General features: G+C 39.7%; 2 protein-coding genes across 2 annotated transcripts in view; both read right to left on the reverse strand.

Moving 5' to 3' along the window:
* The window catches only part of LOC124270860, a 35,414-nt gene extending 15,465 nt beyond the window's left edge, over nt 1-19,949 (reverse strand). The window contains exons 1-10 of the mRNA XM_046705923.1: nt 19,929-19,949; nt 18,580-19,495; nt 18,074-18,224; nt 16,858-16,973; nt 16,081-16,282; nt 13,335-13,474; nt 11,137-11,287; nt 9,089-9,244; nt 8,072-8,203; nt 3,442-3,527 (exon numbers count right to left, since the gene is read on the reverse strand). Coding sequence (XP_046561879.1) covers nt 3,442-3,527; nt 8,072-8,203; nt 9,089-9,244; nt 11,137-11,287; nt 13,335-13,474; nt 16,081-16,282; nt 16,858-16,973; nt 18,074-18,224; nt 18,580-19,489 — 2,044 coding nt within the window. The 5' untranslated portion in view covers nt 19,490-19,495; nt 19,929-19,949. The remainder of the gene's footprint in view (nt 1-3,441; nt 3,528-8,071; nt 8,204-9,088; nt 9,245-11,136; nt 11,288-13,334; nt 13,475-16,080; nt 16,283-16,857; nt 16,974-18,073; nt 18,225-18,579; nt 19,496-19,928) is intronic.
* LOC124270783 overlaps nt 1-21,003 on the reverse strand; it is an 88,747-nt gene extending 67,744 nt beyond the window's left edge. Inside the window, exon 1 of the mRNA XM_046705842.1 lies at nt 20,923-21,003. The gene's annotated coding sequence lies outside the window, so the exon portion shown is untranslated. The remainder of the gene's footprint in view (nt 1-20,922) is intronic.
* Nucleotides 21,004-24,881: the final 3,878 nt, after the last annotated feature.

The following is a 24,881-nucleotide window of genomic DNA, read 5'->3' on the forward strand; positions in this document are numbered from 1 at the left end:
AGCGAGAAGCAGGCATCGAAACCTACTTTACCAGCTCTACACCACTGAAAACCCTACTGAAAGCTAATGGCAGGAACACCTCTAAACGACAACATCAACCCAAAGGTGTTGTCTATAAAATCAACTGTGACTGTGGCGAGGCCTATGTAGGCGAAACCTCCCGGCCCATAAATATCAGAATCAAACAACACTTATCATCTACCACCAAATCTGAGAGAAAATCGGCAATATCAGACCACATCATCAACTGCCCCAATCACAACATAATTTGGGACAATGTGGAGATATTATCCAAAAACCACCAGGACTTCACCAAAAGGAAATTTGCAGAAGCAGTTCAAATCCGGAGACACAAGCCCTCAATCAACAGAGACCAGGGATATCTCATCCCGTCTGCATACAATGATCTGATAAAAACAACAGATCAGAGCACTTCAGCTATCATTGTTAATTAATCTCATCAGCATGTATATTTTGTTTCTACCCCCACCACCATTGGCTTCCTATTGTCACTACATTATTGCCACCGTGCCTTGTTGTTGTTGTTAATCCCCCTGATTCATTCCTACATGTTGTTATTACTTAATCCCTGTTCATGTATATAAGTCTGTTCTGTGCTGTAGTACTTCACTCTTGCTTGACAACGGTATAAGAATCCATACCGAAACGTCGCATCATATATAATAAAGAAGTTGTTATCCATAAACTTTCTTACTTTCTTATGAAATGAATTTATCGCCTATTTCCACAATGTTTAAAAATCTGCAGGAAAGATTACCAGTATTATTGTACGACTGTTTTAATGTACATGATGTTTCAAATTGGTACACAAAATATCAACTTTGAGCATGAGTGAGTGAGTGAATATTACTTACAGAGCATCAGCAATTTTGCAGCAATTTGCGATGGCCTCAAGCCTAATGGAATAATGTTTCTAATGTTCCATAAAATATACAATCTTTCAATTGTTCCACAAAAACAGCAAACTCTGTAAGGAAACCCGTGATGTGGGCAATCCCCATATCCCAATGCGTTGATTGGCTGTTATATTTTCTGAAACAGCCAATCAACATTAACCATAATGTGTAACCTCCCTGGGGTCTACCCTGCATCCTCCTTCCCATAACTAATTATAGCCAGTATTAAGCCATTTCCCCTTAAAGTCTCTCCAAATGCTCTGTAAACACCATCTCAGAAATTGTTTACCAGTAATTACCAGAGAAAGTTGAACTTTTGCATATGTATATCTTTTACCGATGACATGGCATGTAATCATTATTCATTTTTTTATTTTTAAAGAAGAAATGAAAATTTATTTGTTTTTCATGGAACAGTTGCAATATGTATATTTTCATTTTAAACTTTTTGTAGATCGAAAACTGATAATAGTAATAAAAACGCAAACCAACTCGTGATGGGGAATGACAGATTCCTCAAAATTCGGCTTATAGACGGTCATATACGGTATATTAATTATGTAATTCTCTCACCAAGGCTCGAGAATTACGTAATTAATATATCTCGGGAAAGATAATCTGTCATTCCCCGTCACTCATTAGTTATTGTCTACATCCCTCATGGCAACAAACATATTTTACCTTTATTAGTCCAGTTGTTTTGTGAGGAGATGAAGTCTACAGTGCCAGGAAATACATTTTGAAAACTAATTTCTAACCTGGTTCAAACGTAGAGTTGAATAATATGTCAGAGCTAACATATGATAAATTGATGAAACATATATATAAATATACACAGTGGAAGCTCTCAAAACAGGCAGCCCTCCAATCCAGCATGCTCTCAATATCGGCACTAGAATTTGGTCCCGGCAGAAGCTAGTTAATTTATGAATCATTTACACGCCCTCTAATACGGCGTCAGTCTATTCCGTATTTTGGCACAACAAAGACCGGCTAATTGACTGTTTGTAAAGCAATTAACGCTCTCTAAACCGGCATCCGGTATCTCGGCTCTCCTGTTGATTGGCTGATTGACTGAACATGTATTAACAACACAGTGGATTACCATCAGCATTAAGCTCATTGATGTTGCCTGATAAAAGGAGTATGGATAAGCACTAGGCCTAAGTAGGTGAGGTAAATTGGTGAGTGACATGTGTCACTTGTATTATAAATTAATTGTCATGTCACAATTTGTCAGTCGCTCAGTTGGCTAGATTGGAATTAACTCTTAAACAGAAAATTCAGCTGATAAAAGATTTTGATGCCATTCCTCTGATGTTATCTTTAATGATGAATAAAGAATATGATGACTATCAGCACTTTGTTCGATCGCATTTTACGACACATGGAAGATCATTCTCAGGTTGAAAAGGGAAAAACTCTCTAAATCGGCACGAGCCTTATATAGCACCGAGTTCCAGCTAGGCTGCTCACAGGTGTTTGTTTTTTTTCCTTTGATAATAGGATGTCAATCTCAACGGCACTTCATATTATCAATCTCAACTCCCTGGGGATCATACTAGTGTTGGGAATTGGTTGAAATCTCACAATTGATGATTGCTTCATTACCAACGAACAATCATCGAAAAAAATTGGTTAGCGTCAATTTTCAGATTTTCCTATCCAGGTTGTTATTGCAGATATGTATAACATGATGCAACTTGCTACTTTAAAGTGATGACTGATATATCATGAACATAAACTTCCTGGAGTCTTAGAGAAATATTCAGTCATGACTTTTCAGATAGTGAAGTGAATTAAACACATTTTCAGGCCCTGACAACTTCTAAGATACGTTCCATTGTCAAGTATTTCAAAGACTAAAACAGTAGTTCCAAAATCGTTTATGTTCGATTATGAGAAAATGTGATCGATTGCTTGGTCGTTTGGTCACTGCGACCAATCTTCGATTATTTCAATTAATCGGAACACCACTAGATCATACAACTGTTGCAGCCACTAGGCGCACCGAGTTCATGTGGCTTTCTCATCCTTACAAGGTACCAATTGACAGCTGGGTGGACTGGGACACGTAGTCACAGTACTTTGTCCAGGTTTACTGCACGTTTCTGTACCTGCAACTAGGTGTTTGCACGTATTCATGTGGCCACCATCTGGTCATTTACCAACGGATTCGCAGGTTCTTTTAAGTGCACAGGGTTGTGACAACACTGAAAAAGTCCGCACAAAAGTTAACTCCAAGGTTTTTACACCCTTGGGTCTCAGGTAGGCTCGATCCCGTCACCTCAAGCTCGCAGGATCACTAGCCTGGCGCCTTAGACATATGTGTTTAGTTCTACTACTAACTATACAAAAATATATTAGTTTCAGAATATTTTGAATGAAAATGTCCGAGACATGGTCCATATTTAGAATATCATTAATGTTAAAATATATTTCTTAAAGACCACCTTCAAGAGCATAAATATCTAGTTTGAAGTCATTCAGTATTATAAACAACGGAACAAATAACAGAACCTACCATTTCTGTTGGCTGCCTGTGCCTGTGTCTGCACGTAGGGGAGAGAATGCCACTTGTGGGTTAACCCTGACGTGTGGAGGTGAAACCTGTCATGATTGAGAACATATTCTGTATATGGATACACACGGTCAGGACAGAAATAACAGATTGTGCTGCACCAGAATCCAGTGATCCAGAATCCTGCTCTACTGACTCCAGGATCCGGCTGTATCAGGTACAGTCCGTTTGAGGCAGAAATGGACCGATGAATTGCAAATTTTATCATTGTACAAAATTGCCACATAAATATAAATAGTACACATGTTTATCATTTACTAATACCCAACAGCTTTCTTATATTTGAAATTTTCCGGGACTCCACCAAAAAAGTTCTTTAAGAAACTATCATCATTGAAACAGCAAAAGTTGTTATCTGTCGCGGCGGGGTGAAACCACAGAAACGGAACAGCCACTATCTCGTCGTGCACGGGATACACATGCCTGATGAAAAATGAAGTTGAATGCTGACGTGAAACAGTTGATGATTAAAGTGTACGTTTTTTTTCCGTGCTGAAGCCGAAAGGGGCAAACCATTTTATGCCATTAATATATTCCGTAAGCGGGCAGCAAAAGCTTTAGGAGTATCAGCAAGGGTACTGACAAATGTTCTGGAACACAAACATTGTGAGGGTGATGCGAAGCAGGTAGGGGTCGTGTCAAAATGACACAAACTAAAACATTTGGACAACTTTCAAAAGAACCTTGTAAGGCAGTCTATCAACAAGCTCTATTCTGAAAACAAATACATGTCGCTGAAAATTTTAAAAAAAGCATTTGAAGCAAGAACACAACCTCAGAGCATCAAAGTACACACTCTGGCGACTCTTACACTCTTTCGGGTATCGTTATAAGAAAATTTCAGGGGGAGTATAGGTCAGTAATCTGTGAACGCCCTGATATCATTCGCTTGAGAAATAATTGTGTCAGGGTTATAAAGAAGAAGCGCGAGGAAGGGTTCGAGCCAGTGTACTTGGACGAGACCTGGGTCAATGCCTCGCACACTGCCAGCAGTCAGTGGGTACCCCGATGGGGTTGATAAGGGGTCACATAGAAAGCTGCCTCTAGGGAAAGGAGAGAGACTAATCATTCTCCATGCTGGTTGCTCCAGCAAACGCTTTCTCCCAGGCTGCGACTTGGTATTCAGGGCAAAGTCCACAGATAACAGAGACTACCATTCCGAGATGAATGGTGCGGTTTTCCTCCATTGGGTTAAAAACAAGTTGGTACCAGCTCTACCAGAGAAGTCTTTTATCGTAATGGACAATGCCCCATACCACAGCATGCAGGACCCCGACAGTAAAGCCCCGACATCGAACAGTCGAAAAGGTGATATGATATCATGGCTCGACAAATTTCAGATCGCACGGCCTTCAAAGGCAACGAAGCCTCAGCTATATGAGATCATAAAAACCCACAAAGGTGAACCTTTCTACAAAGTTGACAGTTACATAAAAAGTAAGGGTCACGATATTCTGCGACTTCCACCCTATCACTGTGACCTTAACCCCATTGAAATGATATGGGGTATTGTCAAAGGAGATGTTGCCAGATCAAACACAACTTTTAGATTACGTGACGTAGAGGTTTTGGTTGAGGAATCCCATAACAAAATCACGACTGAAACTTGGCAAAACTGTGTCAACAAGGTAGCTAACGTCATTGAACAAGGTTACTGGTCTCGGGATGGCTTACAACAGGCAACTGTGGCACCACTTGTCATCCCTTTAAGTCGTGACTATGACACTATGACAGACGAGGAACCGACAGGTCTCCCTGAATAGATTTTGAGATGTCCCCCGCCATGACTGGCTGTTCCGTTTCTGCGGTTTCACCCCGCCACGACAGATAACAACTTTTGCGTTTTCAATGATGATAGTTTCTTAAAGAACTTTTTTGGTGGAGTCCGGAAAATTTTCAAATATAAGAAAGCTGTTGGGTATTAGTAAATGATAAACATGTGTACTATTTATATTTATGTGGCAATTTTGTACAATGATCAAATTTGCAATTCATCGGTCCGTTTCTGACTCAAACAGACTGTACATTGATAATGAATCCCCCCCTACTGACAACACTGATCCAGGATCCTGCTGGAATGGCTACAGTGATCCAGGATCCTGCTGTATCAGCTACATTGATAAACAATCCTCCTCTACTGACAACACTGATCCAGGATTCTGCTGGAATGGCTACAGTGATCCAGGATCCTGCTGTATCAGCTACATTGATAAACAATCCTCCTCTTCTGACAACACTGATCCAGGATCCTGCTGTACCGGCTACATTGATCAAGAATAATGACAATTATTATGGATATACAACTTCTTTTATTCTGTGGAGGCGACGTTTCGACATAGGTTCTTATGTCGTTGTCAAGCAAGTGATACATGAGTAACAAATTGAGAGAATATATACAGGAGTTGTTGTTACAGTAGATAGGAATGAGTTGTTTATACAATCGATGAGGTTGATGTCCAAAATTTGTATGAGAGATTGAGTAAATTGATAGGAAGCCAGTAGGGTGACATACAAGGACTGAATTAGAGCTTATACAACTGATAGGAAGCCAGGTGGATGTTTCTACAATGGATGGGGTTGATGTACATAGTTGGAATGAAACAGGTAATGTACACAAGAAATATTGTTGATTACTTTATCAAGTGATGGTAGGCATTGGGAATGTAGTATCCTTCATCTCTGTTGAGGACGGGTGCTATCTTCTTGATGTGTACTGCTTCCAAAAGTTTACGAATTTTGTAGTCTGACTGGTTCTTTACGATGGTTTTGGTCTTGTCCCATTTGATGGTGTGGTTAGGATGGGCATTGATGTGGTAGATTACATTGATCAAGGATCCGGCTGTATCAGCTACATTGATAAAGAATCCTCCTCTACTGACAACACTGACCCAGGATCCTGCTCTAATGGCTACAATGATCCAGGATCCTGATGTACCGGCTACATTGATTCACCATCTTGTTGTATTGCAACTGCTCAGTTAGTTATAATTCCTGGATCTACAGTCCAGGTTTATCCTGTGTAAGGATCTACAGTCCAAGTTTAAGCTGTGCTGGGATCTACAGTCAAAGTTTACCCTGTGTTGGGATCTACATTCCAAGTTTATCCTGTGTAAGGATCTACGGTCCAAGTTTATCCTGTGTAAGGATCTACAGTCCAAGTTTATCCTGTGTAAGGATCTACAGTCCAAGTTTAAGCTGTGGTGGGATCTATAGTCAAAGTTTACCCTGCGTTGGGATCTACATTCCAAGTTTATCTTGAGTTGGGATCTACAGTCCAAGTATATCCTCTGTTGGGATCAACAGTCCAAGTTTATCCTGTGTAAGGATCCACAGTCCAAGTATATCCTCTGTTGGGATCAACAGTCCTAGTTTATCCTGTGTAAGGATCTACAGTCCAAGTTTACCCTGTGTTGGGATCTACAGTCCAGGTTTATCCTGTGGAAGGATCTACAGTCAAAGTTTATCCTGTGTTGGGATCTACAGTCAAAGTTTATCCTGTGTTGGGATCTACAGTCCAAGTTTATCTTGAGTTGGGATCAACAGTCAAAGTTTACCCTGTGTTGGGATAAACAGTCAATGTTTACCCTGTGTTGGGATCTACAGTCAAAGTTTACCCTGTGTTGGGATAAACAGTCAATGTTTACCCTGTGTTGGGTTCTACAGTAAAAGTTTACCCTGTGTAAGAATCTACAGTCCAAGTTTACCCTATGTTGGGATCTACAGTCCAAGTACATCCTGTGTTGGGATCTACAGTCAATGCTTACCCTGTTTTGGGATCAACAGTCAAAGTTTACCCTGTGTTGGGATCTACAGTCAATGTTTACCCTGTGTTGTGATCTAAAGTCATAATTTACCTTGTGTTGGGATCTACAGTCCAAGTTTATCCTGTGTTGAGATGAACAGTCCAAGTTTATCCTGTATTGAGATCAACAGTCAAAGTTTATCCAGTGTTGAGATCAATAGTCAATGTTTATCCTGTGTTGGGATCTACAGTACAAGTTTATCCTGTGTTGGGATCTACAGTTAAAGTTTATCCTGTATTGAGATCAACAGTCAAAGTTTATCCTGTGTTGAGATCAATAGTCAATGTTTATCCTGTGTTGGGATCTACAGTCCAAGTTTATCCTGTGTTGGGATCTACAGTCAAAGTTTATCCTGTATTGAGATCAACAGTCAAAGTTTATCCTGTGTTGAGATCAATAGTCAATGTTTATCCTGTGTTGGGATCTACAGTCCAAGTTTATCCTGTGTTGGGATCTACAGTATAAGTTTATCCTGTGTTGGGATCTACAGTCAAAGTGTATCCTGGGTTGGGATCTACAGTCAAGTTTACCCAGTGTTGGGATCTACAGTCCAAGTTTACCCTGTGTTGGGATCTACAGTCCAAGTTTATCCGGTGTTGGGATCTACAGTCAATGCTTACCCTGTGTTGGGATCTACAGTTCAAGTTTATCCTGCATTGAGATCAACAGTCAAAGTTTATCCTGTGTTGGGATCTACAGACAAGGTTTATCCTGTGTTGAGATCTACAGTCAAGGTTTATCCTGTGTACAGATCTACATTCAAAGTTTACCCTGTATATGGATCCAGGTTGAGGGCTCTGATAGGGGGCAGCACCATCTGCAGATCCACTGTTAGGAAGCCAGTGTCAGTCAATCTCAGGTTGAGGTCTGCCCTAGCTTGATAATCCCCTTCGAAGGTATCCCTAAAAGAAAGCATCACAGGAATGTTGCTTACCTGGCAAAGTGTAAAACACTGAGGGGATGGTTGTTCTAGCTTTTTGTAGACTGATCTATTAATTAAAGCAAACCTCTTACAACAAGCATGGTTGCTAAAAACAATTCTAACCTGGATCTTCATGGGTCTACTGGTTTGTACATACCACAAGAGAAGAAAAGGTAATAAGACATTTGACTGAAACATGTTGCCTCGAAGATGGGATTGCAGTGAGTGAGTTACATTTCACTGCTGCTTTTAGCATTATTTCAGCAATATGACTGTGGGGGTACACCAGAAATGTTTTTCACACAATGTAACCATGTGGGGAATCGAACCTGGGTCTTCGGCGTGATGTGCGAATGCATTAACCACTAGGCTACCCCACCTAGATTGGTAAGGCATGATATTGTCATCATGCACTATGCCGACTGCACTTATTATCTCGTTAAACTTTTAAATGTTAACATGAACATGTTTGAACAATATGTCAGTGTATTTGTCAATGGATGTTTGACAATAAATACTGAGAAACCAACTGAAATAAGTAAAATTACATTTGTTTGCTGACTAAGTTTTAAATATAGGGTAAATGAAAAAATCCAAATAGATTTTCATGAGAAATGGAATAATATCAATAAGAATCTATATGTTTTGTTTTCATTCACTTGGGACCAACCATCTGGTGGAGGGATGGGATTCTACAGAAAAAGAATGAATTGTCTCTAAGAAGGAAAAACAATATGCATCACATAAAAAGATAATGTTGCAAGGTGTTTTGGGTAAAATAAACTCTGGCCAAAATCCTTGATTTAAAAAACTATCTGGCTGTGCATATGTGTCTGAAAAATTATGTTGACTATGTTTAACTTACTTGGTATTGACAATCCGAAGATGACCAAGCTGTGTCCTCCATATGACCTTGAGAAACTTAGGCGTTCCATGTTCGGCAACATGGTCAAGAACTGGCTGCCATGCGTTGTGTTTGCGTGTGGTACCTTTCACTGACTGTGGTATTTCCAGCAATCCACTGAAAATACAGCACAATACATTCAAATTGCATTAATTAGTCATGAATCGTTTTGCAGTTTTAGTAAAGCTTTGGACAAAAATTTGTAGTTAAATTATTACCGTCATTAAAAAATAAATGTCAAAGATTAATACACGATAAAAAGTATAGAAGTACTGCAATAATCAGAGAGAGAGAGAGAGATGTGTTATCAGTAACAAAGTCAAGATCATACTATGATAGTGTTATCAGTAACAAAGTCAAGATCATAACTATGATAGTGTAAATCTAATTCATTAGCTCATGGCCTTTGTGATCATTAATTCAAATCTGTATAACACTTGTCTTTTTTGCAATCAACAGACATCATAACATGTCATGTGTTCAAGTATCACACCTGCCTGTCTGTGTAATTACATAATGTGACAGACACCGAACTCGGGCCATAAATCAATGCATTTTGTTTATGGTGTATAGCCTGATTGGTGTTAAGTTCAAATTGCATGTGGTCAGTGATAGCAGCTGTGTATTGAATATTGTCATTAGCAGACAGACAGGCAGGCATACACACAGGTGTCAATAAAACAAGACACTGAGTTTTGTCTGTGACAACGACATATCTATATCACAGTTAGAAATTCTGTCAACGCTAAATAATGACGTGTGGTGAAATAGACAAATGAACGAACGTGTGGTGAAATAGACAAATGAAATTATATACAGTGAAGCCTCATTAATCCGGACGGTTGCGTTTCTCAGTAAATTTGTCCGGATTGCGAATATAGTCCGGACTACTGAATCAAGACCCAAGTTGCTTCCCTAACTATTACAAAAACGACACGAATCTGGATAAAACAAATAAGCATTTAATGTAAAGCTTAATTCATCACATCAATAATTTTACCGAGTGACATCCGAGTGACATTAACCAATCACAAAACAGCTCACTTGTCATCCACGCCTTTGTATTGTGGCGTCAATCAAAGTGTAAATGTACAGCATCTTCAGTCGGGAGCTTTTAATGTCTAATTAAAACAACAACACAGTTGGCCAGTTAATTAAGTAAACATCGCCGGGAGGTGTTGTTACGGTTCGTGAACACGACTTACAGCGTCCGGACTGTGAAGCAATTTACTGTTTATTTTACTGATTGGTGACAGCTACTTACCGCCCTTTCTGGAAACCGAATTTCTGGATTATCGAGGCAAATTATATAGGCATAGATTGGTAACAAAATCGTCCGGTAGGCGAGACATCCGGATTATCGGAGTCCGGACTAACGGGGCTTCACTGTAAACAGTTAATTTACTGTCATAACATATAAAAAGCTCGCACTTGTGAGATATCAACAAAACATTAGAAAAATAGCTCACACCAAAGCCTTCACCGAGTATTCACCGGACAACCCGCTTCCAAGCTGGGTGAACCTATTTCACTGCGCACGTGCTATGAGCGAAGACCAGCTGTTGAAACCAGTTTTCCCCCGAAAAGTCGGGGGAAAATTAGTGAAACGTTTGAACTCCGATTTCGAGCGGTTTTTTTCATCGCATTATTTTTCAACTTTATAAGTTGAATTTGCATTTTTGACGATTTGTTTTGGTAAGTCCATACTGAAAGGTATCAGAATCTGCAAAGTTGTGTTTTACGTTGCATGTGACCTTTAAGGAAAGGTGGAAACTATTGTATTTAGTAACTCTCTGATGGCTTTGAAGTGTTTTCATTGAAAAAGAACACAATATACATGCAATATGTTACATACATGATTTTGTTCACATTCTTATATACATAAAGAGGGGCATTTAATAGATATTATCTAAATTTCGAATTCCTGTGATACCAGAGACTACTCAAAGATTTAAAATTATTCCATTCACTTTTGCAAATATATTTCCTACATTGGCATATTGAAATACCTTGTAAGGGCAGAAGAGAAGGCCCTGTAAGATTCTCGAGCTGAACCCAGTAGAGCCTTCACCATGGCCAGATGAAGCAGGAAAATCCCAGACTGCCCAACTAAACTCTCTATCAGCTTCACAGATTTCTCAAGGTAATCCTGAATATTTGCTGTGGACAGAAGCAACAGTCAATGGACAGTGATACAAATCCCTCCAGATAATCCGGAACATTCTCTGTGGACAGAAGCAACAGTCAGTAGACAGTGACACAAATCCCTCCAGACAATCCTGAACACTCTGTGGACAGAAAAAACACCACCTCCCCTCACCCATCACCCCCATATGCTGGTTCAGGAAAGTGGATAAAAAATACTATTGATGATCCCAGACACCAAATATTTTACAAATCAGTCACACTACAACATAAGGAAACTCTTAGAGGCAATCAACATCAAATGACACAACCTGACAGAGATCAAGGTTATCATATCCCTACGGCTTACCATCATCTATTCAAGGTCAATCATGTTGAGGCCCTACACTTTGTCCATCTAGCTTCATATCCATTATCTGTTATCACAACAACTATTAGTAACGTCATCACCTACTACATCAACCTAGGTAACTAACTCTTATATCCTTCATGTATATATTCTTCTTGTCCAAAATGTTGGACCGCCTGCAGGGGGTAGTGGTTAGAGCATCCACCCGGAGAGCGGAAGGTCGTGGGTTCAATCCCCGGCCACGCCATACCAAGAAGTCGTTAAAATATGGTACTTGTTGGTCCCTGTCTGGTGCTTAATTAATGGGTACAACAAGGACTAGTCGGCTCGGGGTCAGTATAATGTGTCTGAGTGGGGTATTCATGCTTAACTGCGGCATATATCTCAGTGAGCTAGCACTATAAAAACTATAAAACCAGCTTAAGTCTGGACCAGTACAAGCAGCCACTCATACACATACACATCCATGCATGTTGTCATGTGAGTGAAATATTCTCAAGTACGATGTTAAACCCCATTTCACCTCACCTCCAACATGTTGTGTATCACTTGCTTGATACTGATGTTAACATCTTCACCGAAACCATGCATCCATTGCAATAAAGAATTTGTCTATCCATAAATGATTGTTCCTGTTCATCATACCAGCTTCTAAAGGCCACTCAGTGAAGTAGGATATCACAATAAAATCAGCATTAGTCTGAACTAGTTCATGCTGCTGTACAAGTTTAACAGTCTTGTGATATTAAATCTCAGTTCACTTCAGCTTATTTCACCTGGTCAATTAAGCATAATTAATTGAATAATTTAGTAAGAATAATCTTACATTTTGCCACATTGTTAAATTCATTATCCATCTAATACTATGTGTCCCAGTTCACCCAGCTGTGAATGGGTACCTGTAAGGATGGGAAAGCCACATTATCTTGGTGCACCTAGTGGCTGAGTTGTGTGATCCCCAGAGAGTTGAGATTGAAAATATGAATTCGCTGTTGAGATTGACATCCAATGATCAAGGGAAAACAAAATGCTTTGAGCATGTATGTAGATGGGATGGACTATAGTGCTACATAAATATCCTTTATTTGCACAAGATCTTGCCGTTAAGAGGCTCTTCCAAGGTGTGCATGAAAACGAAGTGTCATCATAGGCGATGCATAACGGTAGTATCTATGTCATTATCATGCATATGACCTTAGAGTTAGTGACAATAGTGGGAGACGTAAAATGTAGTCTTAGGTGACAGTAAGGTTACGTTTGTGATGTCATCATATTTTTGACATCATAGTTAGTAACAATAGTGGTGGACGTATATGCATTATGGTTTCAGCACACAAATACACATGGAGCTACATTGGGAAGGTTATATACTCATACTTTTGAAATAGGCTTAGGTTTAAACAGTCTTATGAACATTTGTTCTTTTTCCATGTGTAATTGTTTATCATTGTTAAATAATTGATACAATGGAAAGATAGTAAACTGGCCATTCCCGCATTAATCAATGTGTTTGCTGACATTTATACATGGCACATAAGGATCTCGAATTTGCTGTCTGTGTACCGTGACTCAGTCCTTTAGTTGCATTCCAACTATACGTCCACCACTATTGTTACTGATCAATGACTATGATTTTATTTTGTCTTCCTTTAACAATGTTGAAAATTACATTCTTCACATTCTTTCCTGAAAGCACAATCAGCTCAGTCCCACCTTGCGCAGTTCCTGCATGAAAACACAGGAAAGAGTCCACAGCTTGGACCCCAGAGCTCCATGGACATGTAGGATGCAGGCACTTGATGGCAGCAGCCCAGGCCCCAGCTGCCAATCTGGCTTTCTCTGGTGTCATCAGACTGAAAATGAGAGGGGATGGTTTTATGTTGCCCTTAGGAATATTCCAGCAATATCACAGTGAGGGATAACAGAAATGGCCTCCATGATGATTTTAAGGGGGTCACCATTTTGTTCTGAGGATGTACGCGGGTCATCAATTTTGTAAACATGTAGTAGGGGGTCATCAATTGTGTACACATGTAGTAGGGGGTCATCAGTTTTGTACATAGGTAGTAGGGGGTCATCAGTTTTGTACGCATGTAGTAGGGGGTCATCAGTTTTGTACACATGTAGTAGGGGGTCATCAATTTTGTAAACATGTAGTAAGGGGTCATCAATTTTGTACACATGTAGTAGGGGGTCAGGGGTCATCATTTTTGTTGTACACACACATGTAGTAGGGGGTGTATCATGTAGTAGGGGGTCATCATGTTTTGTACACTTGAACACATGTAGTAGGGGTCATCAGTTTTGTACACATGTAGTAGGGGGTCATCAATTTTGTACACATGTAGTAGGGGGTCATCAATTTTGTACACATGTAGTAAGGGGTCATCAATTTTGTACACATGTAGTAGGGTCATTAATTTTGTACATATGTAGTAGGGGGTCATCAGTTTTGTACACATGTAGTAGGGGGTCATCAGTTTTGTACACATGTAGAAGGGGGTCATCAATTTTGTACACATGTAGTAAGGGGTCATCAATTTTGTACACATGTAGTAGGGTCATCAATTTTGTACACATGTAGTAAGGGGTCATCAATTTTGTACACATGTAGTAGGGTCATTAATTTTGTACATATGTAGTAGGGGGTCATCAGTTTTGTACACATGTAGTAGGGGGTCATCAATTTTGTACACATGTAGTAAGGGGTCATCAATTTTGTACACATGTAGTAGGGTCATTAATTTTGTACATATGTAGTAGGGGGTCATCAGTTTTGTACACATGTAGTAGGGGGTCATCAGTTTTGTACACATGTAGAAGGAGGTCATCAATTTTGTACACATGTAGTAAGGGGTCATCAATTTTGTACACATGTAGTAGGGTCATCAATTTTGTACACATGTAGTAGGGGTCATCAATTGTGTACACATGTAGTAGGGGGTCATCAATTTTGTACACATGTAGTAGGGGGTCATCAATTGTGTACACATGTAGTAGGGGGTCATCAATTTTGTACACATGTAGTAGGGAGTCATCAATTGTGTACACATGTAGTAGGGGGTCATCAATTGTGTACACATGTAGTAGGGGGTCATCAATTGTGTATACATGTAGTAAGGGGTCATCAATTTTGTACACATGTAGTAGGGGGTCATCAACTTTGTACACATATACTTGGGGGTAAACAATTTTGTACATAAAAATATTTAAAATTTATGCTTAAAAATTATGGGAAGAGGGAGGGGGTGGTCGTTGATTTTGTACATGACATGCAGGGGGGTCATTTACTTTGTACATACATTTTAGGGGGGTCATTCACATTGTGCATGCTTCTCCTTAAAAATCATTATCACCCCCCTAGCCATAAACTATGAACGATCCTTTTAATAATAATAATAATAATAATGTGTCCATTTATATAGCGCCAAGCTCCACACTAGGTATGCTCATAGCGCTAACAATCAAGGAACAGCATATTATTACCCCAGATAACCCAAGCTGCCTGTTAGACCTTAAATATAGTTCAGTTCAGTTCAGTTCAGACATCAGCAGAGCAAACCTTAATAACTTTCAACATGAATATTTCACTGGTGATTTCAATACCATACACTTGATGTTCAGTAACCCATGCTTATCGTAAGAGGCGACTAATGGGTTCGGGTGGTCAGGATCTCTGACTTGGTTGACACATGTCATCATATCCCAAATCAATGCCTACTGTCAAGAAGTCTTACCTTTGGTCAGGTACACTGGCCATCAATGCCTACTGTCAAGAAGTCTTGCCCTTGGTCATATACACTTGCCATCAATGCCTACTGTCAAGAAGTCTTGCCCTTGGTCATATACACTTGCCATCATTGCCTACTGTCAAGAAGTATTACCCTTGGTCAAGTACACTGGCCATCAATGTCAGCTGTCAAGAAGTCTTGCCCTTGGCCATATACACTGGCCATCAATGCCTACTGTCAAGAAGTCTTGCCCTTGGTTAGGTACACTTGCCATCAATGTCTACTGTCAAGAAGTCTTACCCTTGGCCATATACACTGGCCATCAATGTCAACTGTCAAGAAGTCTTACCCTTGGTCATATACACTTGCCATCATTGCCTACTGTCAAGAAGTATTACCCTTGGTCAAGTACACTGGCCATCAATGTCAGCTGTCAAGAAGTCTTGCCCTTGGCCATATACACTGGCCATCAATGCCTACTGTCAAGAAGTCTTGCCCTTGGTTAGGTACACTTGCCATCAATGTCTACTGTCAAGAAGTCTTACCCTTGGCCATATACACTTGCCATCAATGCCTATTGTCAAGACGTCTTACCCTTGGTCAGGTTAAGTTTCCATCAATGTCAACTGTCGAGAAGTCCTCCATTCAACATGCACATTGGCCATCAAAGTCAGCTTCCAAGAAGTCGTAAACACTGGTCATTGATCATAACTATCAAGAAATTTTACCCTTGGTCATGTACACTGGCAATCAATGACATCTGCTGAAGGAGGGTATTTTTCTCAAGTTTCATGGTCCTAGACTTTGCCATAATGATATCAGAGGCTTCTATGTAGAGTCGAGACGCTTTCTGTGGCTCATCATTCTGAGCATAGATTCTTGCTGCTTCACTCAACAACATAGGTCTGGATGGATGAGTTGAAGAGAACACTGCAACAAATATGTTCATCTCTTTCATAAGCTAGGGAGGTGAACGTGACTGTGGTTGGGTTTAACACTTTTTCCCACGGTATTTCACCACAGTGTGGCAGCTGTTATACTTAATATGGGATAAAGGCCAAGATAACACAGGTAAGTGAATGAATGAGTGAGTGAGTTGGGTTTAACACAGCTTTTGAACAGCTGGAGAGCAGGGCCCATTGAGATTATTGGGTTTTATTGAGTTGAAAGATGAAAATAACAAAACGTTTTGTCTCAATGGTTCTTGTTTCAATCATTGCCAAATATTTTAAGCAATTCTGTGATGTAATAAACACATTTCCATTGCTGCATGACCTTAAAAAGATTGTCCAATTTTCAATCTTGTTTAGGCCAGCAAATCCATAAAACAAATATGAGGCTTTGGACTAGTGGTTGAAGTCATTAACTGGTATGACATTGAACAAGGCAAATAGGCATTGTGGTAAGCAGACAACAACTGGTTCTCAGACAACCAGACTCAATAATATGGTGAGAAGATAAACTGACTTACTGCAAAGTCAATCAGTACAATTTGAATAAAATACCTTCCCTTGTCTGAGCAAGTCTGACAAAACATTCTGCAGCAAACTGTATGTTTCCTCGAGCCCAGAACACATATGGCAGTGCCTCATCAAAAAACACATCAACCACGCCTGGGTATCTGAAACAATAACACATAGCACAGTGCGTTATCAAAGAATACATCAACCACGCCTGGGTATCTGAAACAATAACACATAGCACAGTGCGTTATCAAAGAATACATCAACCACGGCTGGGTATCTGAAACAATAACACATAGCACAGTGCCTCATCAAAGAATACATCAACCACGCCTGGGTATCTGAAACAATAACACATAGCACAGTGCCTCATCAAAGAACACATAATACCATGCCTAGTTATCTGAAACAATAACACACAGCACAGTGCCTCATCATAGAAGACATCAACCACGGCTGGGTATCTGAAACAATAACACATAGCACAGTGCGTTATCAAAGAATACATCAACCATGCCTGGGTATCTGAAACAATAACACATAGCACAGTGCCTCATCATAGAAGACATCAACCACGGCTGGGTATCTGAAACAATAACACATAGCACAGTGCCTCATCAAAAAACACATCAACCACGGCTGGGTATCTGAAACAATAACACATAGCACAGTGCCTCATCAAAAAACACATCAACCACGCCTGGGTATCTGAAACAATCACACATAGCACAGTGCCTAATCATAGAATACATCAACCATGGCTGGGTATCTGAAACAATAACACATAGCACAGTGCCTCAGCATAGAAGACATCAACCACGGCTGGGTATCTGAAACAATAACACATAGCTACAACCATCATTTGGTCGCAGATGTTGCCTCAGCTCATGCATCCGCGCCCTCGAAGCGGAAAGAGCTTAACTCTCGTCATGGTAACATCATTACGGGGCAGCTGCGTGGCCAGGTTGTAACTTTCAAACCGGAACCCTCCCAGTACCTCACCAAACAGGGCATGACAGCCGAACACTTGGCTGTGCTAATGGCAGTCTAATCAGGATAACTGCTTAAGTGCCCTGCTCTATTAACTGTTGTCACAACCTCTTCCGCGTCCCTTCCCCTTACTATAGATACCGATAGGCATTATGAAACTGACATCTCAATGTATACCTGCTTTTGTCATCCATTCACTAAACCTTGCCACTTACAATTATTACATAAACAAATATTCACTCACATGGTGAAACAATTCCAAATTTACCTTTCCTGGAGAATTTTCTTGACAGAGTAGACCATGGCATCAGTGGTTTTCTGGATGAGCTGCGACTCTGAGCTGCAGTCTCGGGATGAGTGACGTAGACGGCCAGCAGAAATATGCTGAGGTAGCATGAACTCTATAACACTTGCCATCACTGTCAACAACAATGATAATCACAATCGTGACACCAATATATATCATATACATGAATATGAATACATCATCAAATACAGAGGTTACCTTTCTCTACCGAAACCTGCTGAAGATTTTTCTGCAGATGAAAGAAATATATGATACCTATTTCCGCATGTTCCAGATAAACCAAAATTATCACTGGTATAAACACATATTTGAAAAACATGCAAGGACCTTAATCATTTGTTTCATGGAAGATAATTTTTCAGGAACATATTTCTTGGCAAACATACACAGACAAAAGTTAAATCACAAAACAGTATGAACAAATGTAGGACATTTCATCTGTCAGCTATCAAACATTGTGAACCCACCTGATAATTGGTAAAATTTTGGGCACCACATGATACTTGCATATCTAGAGCTCTTATCCTTTTTAACATAAGAATATGGGAGTATTGATGTGACTTCTCCACCAATGTAATCATCGTCATTGTAGTATTCATCATTCCAAATGTTTCGAGCCTTTAACTTGCATGCACAAGGTGGATTCCGTTTTTCAATAAAGCCAAGCAGGCGATACAGCCATGACAACTGAATGCTTGTAAAGGCCTGGTCTCTCCTTCTCTCATACAAAACATGTTTCATTGGTCGAGGCATGCTGCTTGTCGATTGTCGTTTCTGATTTGAACGCTTGGTTGAAACTGAACGAAGACACAACTCAAACAACGTCGGAACATTTCGGATGTTGGGACGTGAGTTGACAAAAGAATCACCAACAAGGTCTGCAAATTCAAAGTCTATATTGTCAACATTTCTAAATGGGGCATCATAGTCAACATATGTGACTGACTGCTTTTTTAATCTATCTTTCTGTCTCTTTTTCTGCTTCTTACTTGGAGCTCGAGTTCTTCCCATCTGAGTTTGGTTTGAAATTGTGTCGACACTGTCAAACACACTGTTTGTACAGTCAGAAGCAACAGAAGCTGCTTCACCTACAGAACAATAATCTCCTGACTGATTCAGGGGTTCAGTATCACTGTCACATAAACTTGATCTCTCTTCAGCAGAAAAATACTCGGATTCATCGCTGTCATTAGAGTTATCTCCCTTTGTTTCACTTCCCGAACAAGCATCTCCATCACTGTCGGAACTTGTTGCCTGGTCACATGCTGTTCCACCAGCTGCTTCATGGGGTCTGATTTCCCAGGAGATCATACGAGCAAAGGCTGGTCTCTGTCTCCGCAGAGCCACCAGCCTGCCCAGAGCTACGTCTTCATCCATGTCTTACTGAAACAGGGAAACACCTGATTAGAACTAAACATTCCCCAGTATTGAATTAGGGACCGTTCATAATTTATGGCTAGGGGGTGATGATGATATATGTCTGTAAATGTGGAAGCCAATTTATCATCACTAAAGATGGCCTATTCATACACAAGTATATTTTGTTAACAACAAAATGTCAGTTATTTGTAACATAATACCTACAATTTTGATAAACTTAATGATTCAAACAACCATGTTTTTTTGCCTCCCAAGTGAAACTATTTGCATTCATTTTTGATTTATATTAGCATACAAATTGCATTGGGGAAAATCCTGCATGAGATTATTTGCTACCATGCAAACAACTGCAGACATTGGTTAGCATTCATTTCATGTGTGATCATGGTGAAAGAAAGTTGTGATCATACTTGACACACCCTAATCATGACAATACCTTGTGAACTTGTAACTTTGAATGGTGTCAGCTTCCTTTTGAGGACGTTTTCTGTGGCAGAAAGCCAGGTTGGCGAACAACAGACACTTGGGAAGAAGGATCCTGGAATGGTTGTAGTGTTTCGATATAGCCATTATTATGTACACTCGCGTAACCTTGATTCATGGCTATAAGGGAAGTACGCTGAAAATCATATGTTAAATGCGCGATTTCAATTTGTATGCTCACTGATTATTTTATTCACTGATTCAGCAACTTGAAAATATCTAATAATATTCCACTCGTGAATGAAACGTTTTTATACAGAAGCCATTAGCAATCATCACCCATTCGCACAAAATATGACGTCACCTTGTTTCGTGGACTATGTTTCGGTTACTATATATCACTATGTAGGACAGCCCATTGCAGACGACAAGATATGAGAAGGTTGGTGCTAATGGTATCTTTTTAACTTGACATTTTGTAAAAATAAAATTTGGTATTAGTGGTATTAGTGATTTTTGGCTATTTATCTCAGTGCTTGACAATTAGATTTAGTGTCCTTATGTGTAATGCAGAGATTCGGAACATTTTTGTCAGCAAGGCATGGCATTGATTGTACATCAAAAGTACAGCTTTGTGACGTCATACGAGACTTAATTTACGAGAGAGCATGATAATTGATTATCCACAAATCATGGCTATCCATCAATCTAGGTTACGGTTCTGTATGTTTTTAAGTTACTATCTCCTAAAATTAAATAACACAGACAAACATTTTCATTTGCAGCTTTTATAGTGTGGTAATAGTTAGTTGTAAATGGTCAACTCTGAAAATAGGTTGCAAATGTAGCGGCCATAAAATTTCCGAGTCCCCTGCTGGGATTCGAACCATGGACCTTCTGATCTGAAGTCTGACACCTTGTCTACATGACCAAAGAGGTTAACCCCATCAGCAAGCTGACAAGGTAAGGATATCATCTAGGAGATAAAGCCTACTCCTTCCGTTTACCTGTGAGGTATAACCAACTGTTGACACAAACTTGCAAAAGAACGCTATTTCTCCAAGGCTGAAATGTGTCTTTCCGACTTTCGTCTGCGTGGTGCAACCACAACAAAAGGGGGATAACTCAAATCTTGTTTCGGTTGCGTGCCACTAGAATGTGCTCTGTTCTTTCTTTCCTCTCATTCGGTTCACCACAATACTGATTTGTGAACACGTAGCTCAAGAAACAATTTGCGTTTGTCAACAGGTACTTGTTGATAAAGAATATATTTGAAAGAATGAATCATTATCTGGGGTCTGTTCCTTCGGGTCTCCCGTAAAATTCCTTTCTTGTGTTATTTTGTGAGGTTGTGTTTTAAAGGGATTACACACCTGTGTTCCGAAGTAAGAAATGGAGTGAGTTCAAATAGTGATCTGAGTGAGTGAGTGAGTTTAGTTTTACGCCGCCTTCAGCAATATTCCAGCTATATGGCGGCGGTCTGTAAATAATCGAGTCTTGACCGAACAACCCAGTGATCAACATCTTGAGCATCAATCTACGCAATTGGGATACGATGACATGTGTCAACCAAGTCAGCGTGCCTGACCACCCCGTCCCGTTAGTCGCCTCTTACGACAAGCATGGGTTACTGAAGATCAATTGTAACCCGGATCTAAATGTGATCTGAAGGAGTTTAGATTCAGATTCAGATTTGATTAATGATGGAAACATATGTGCTCTCGCCTTTCATCTAGTTAAGAAGCTGCGAGCTTATAAGGGATGTACTGTACATGATGCAAGACACAATAAAACTAAATACAACTTACCATTATTGTAAGTTAGCCAGTCAGTGACTCATGAACAGACTAGGTGTAATCTAAGATCAAATTATTATCAAAGGGAATAAAGTTGATCTATGAAAAAGTACACTTATAGTAACCAGTCTAAGTAATAATACTGAGCCTAAGTTTACTTAGTCTGACTAAGTAACTATACAAGAGCAAGATGATCTAGTTCCTGGATGAGGAAAGGAAGACAGACAAGTTGAAGATTATTTATTTCAATGCTGGCAAGCGACTTCCATCAAATATGAAGCACCAGGAAATGATACTTCATGTTTGGCTCGAGTTACAGGACGGTGGATGTAACTGTGCCAAGAACCTTTGATAGCAATACTTAATACTTAAATTGTATTGTATCCTACGTTAGGTATAAATCAAAATAATAAAGTTATTCATTTTTCAGTAACATCACGCTTCAAGGTCAGCCTTGAGGTAGTTATCACCTGACAATAAAAGTCCACTATTTTGTTTTGATATCCCCCTGAAGGTCGCCACGTCGTAGGAACGTATCACGTGTGGATAACGTCATACTTTCTCCAACACTAAGTCGACACTCATAATGGACAAAACTTCCAACTCACACATATGGCTTGAGACTTACGCTTATATAACTCATATCATTATCTGTTTTGGGTCCTGTTCTGTTTACGCTCTATACGATTGTGCGTTTAAGGGCACAACATACGTCTGATTTAGGAAAGTCTATCACTTCTACCGACGTCAATCACCACTGCTATATGCAGATGACTCTCCTAGTCTTCCTACCTCGGGATACTAGTGAAGCCCTCTCGGATTTACAACAATGTACAGATAACATCAAATTTGGGATGACATATCATAAGTTACAGCTGAATGGCAACAAGACTAAAGCTCTTCTCAGTGGAACACAGTCTAAACGTTTGACTGATGGAGTGACGACAGTGCGTATTGGCCAGTCTGAAATGCCAATGTCCAAAATGTGAGAAATCTGAGCATTATTCTGGAAAGCAATCTCTCTATTGATTGCCACGTTTTTAACTAGTGCAGAACATTCTACTTTCACTTACGCAACATAGATAGATAGATAGTCTTTATTTCCTCCACAATTGAAGATTACAAGGGTACAGTTTAGTTATGGTTATGACACGTTTAATGTACAGGTGTTAGACAAGATATTACACAAATAGATGTTTGCATTTATAAATAAAATCAGCAGCCAGGAACATTATTTTGCACCAGATATCAAAATCAATGTCAGCAGCACATTCTGGAAGACCACCAAGTAGAAATGTAATCATAATGTCATCATCGTTTGCCCACAAGTTGACAAAGCAATCTACATCGAGGATGTCAATGACACTTTCATACAGTTCATTTCTTTCTTTCATATTCATACGGCAAGATATGAACACATGCTTAATGATATCATGAGCAACTGTACCACAACAGCATTCTTTTGATTGAAGTCTTCTTGATGCAAGTGAGACAATACGCGACAGCTGTTTAAATTTACATGGATAAAGTTGACATAACAGCCACAGTTTATTATGTTCAACAGATCTGATAGAGACATATCTTGATAGGTCCATTCGTCTCATCATACGGCTGGTAAGGAGGGACATATCCACGCAGTGCACTTTCTCCAACACAGTACCAGTCCACTTGGATTTATTGAGTACATTGCCATTAACAACATATTCAGCAAAGTCATTGAAAAGATTGTACTTTTCAACCAGTCTAAACATATTAAAGCATGGTGAATAAAAACATCTTTTTGCGCTCATAGACTCACATTTGAATTGCGCGAGTCTGCCAATAAACACATGTTTAAAATAGTAGCAGCAACTTACTCTACAAAGTTTACCCATAAAAACCAGGGATTGAGAGTCAATATGGGATTGTATACTGATAAGCTTTAAGCTGTCCAACACAACTTCATTTGGGGTTTGCTTGGGTAGAGCTTGAACTTTTTTGCTGAAATATCTTTGGGGTATTTCCAGCATTTCATATTCTTTTGGTGATAATTGACCCCAGGTATTACAACCATATAGTGTAGAGGGTAATATTACGCGTCGAAATACTCGTACAGCAGCGAGCGGATTTAAGCCTCCAAAGTAAAGGCCGTGATTATGGTTTACATTGATGAGTTTTTTCAACTTCTCACAAGCACGTTGGGTCCGCTCCATGGATTTACCACCACACGAGAACAGCACTCCCGCATAGATAACTGATGTTTTGTGAGGTAGTTCAATTTCACCACACAATACTTTAGGACACACAATATCACCTTGCGAACGAGAGAACACTAATATGGAGCTCTTACTCACATTGTAGACTAGTCTCCATTTACAAGCGTATTGATGAGCAATGTCTAACAGCTTTTGAAGTGCAAGCGGGGAGCTACTTGTAATAGTGGTGTCGTCTGCTAAAAGTTGACCTGGATAATGACCCCATGGTAGATTAAGACCATACCAGAGCTATCCAATTGACAAATGAGGTCATTTATATATACAGTAAATAGCCAGGCTGAGAGAACACGTCCCTGGCCCACTCCTTGCTTGACTGTAAAGCTATCCGATTCACAGCCGGAAAATGTTACATATGATTCCATTCATGAGTAGGCATTGCGTAGTAGTCGCCATGTCTTACCGGTTATACCCATATCGTAAAGTTTACAGAAGAGGCCATCAAGCCAAACTCTATCAAACGCCTTAGCATTATCCAGAAAGGCACAATACACAGGTGAATGTCGTTCATTGTAATATGCAATGTTCTCACTAAGACTGAGACAAGCTGCCTCTGCTCCAGCATTTCTGCGGAATCCAAACTGCAGATGGTGTGGGAATTCGTTTTTATCACTCAGCCAGTTTTCAATTCTGCACAGCAATAGTCGCTCGAGCAATTAACTCAGCACAGACGTTAACGTGATTCCCCTATAATGGTTAACATCTGATTTGCTTTTGCCATGGCCCTTATGAATTGGAAGGATTTTACCAAGGTAATATGAGGTTGGTATGCATTCATATTTTACAATTGCATTAAATAGGATTGTAATATGTTTAAACAGTGAACATCCTGCCCGTTTAACATGTTCATTTGTAAGACAGTCTGGTCCTGGCGATTTGCCTGGTTTAAATGCTCTTACAACAGACCAGACCTCGTCT

Source organism: Haliotis rubra, unplaced genomic scaffold (assembly GCF_003918875.1).
Source record: "Haliotis rubra isolate DU_JTF1 unplaced genomic scaffold, ASM391887v1 Scf1020, whole genome shotgun sequence".
Lineage (NCBI taxonomy): Eukaryota > Metazoa > Mollusca > Gastropoda > Lepetellida > Haliotidae > Haliotis > Haliotis rubra.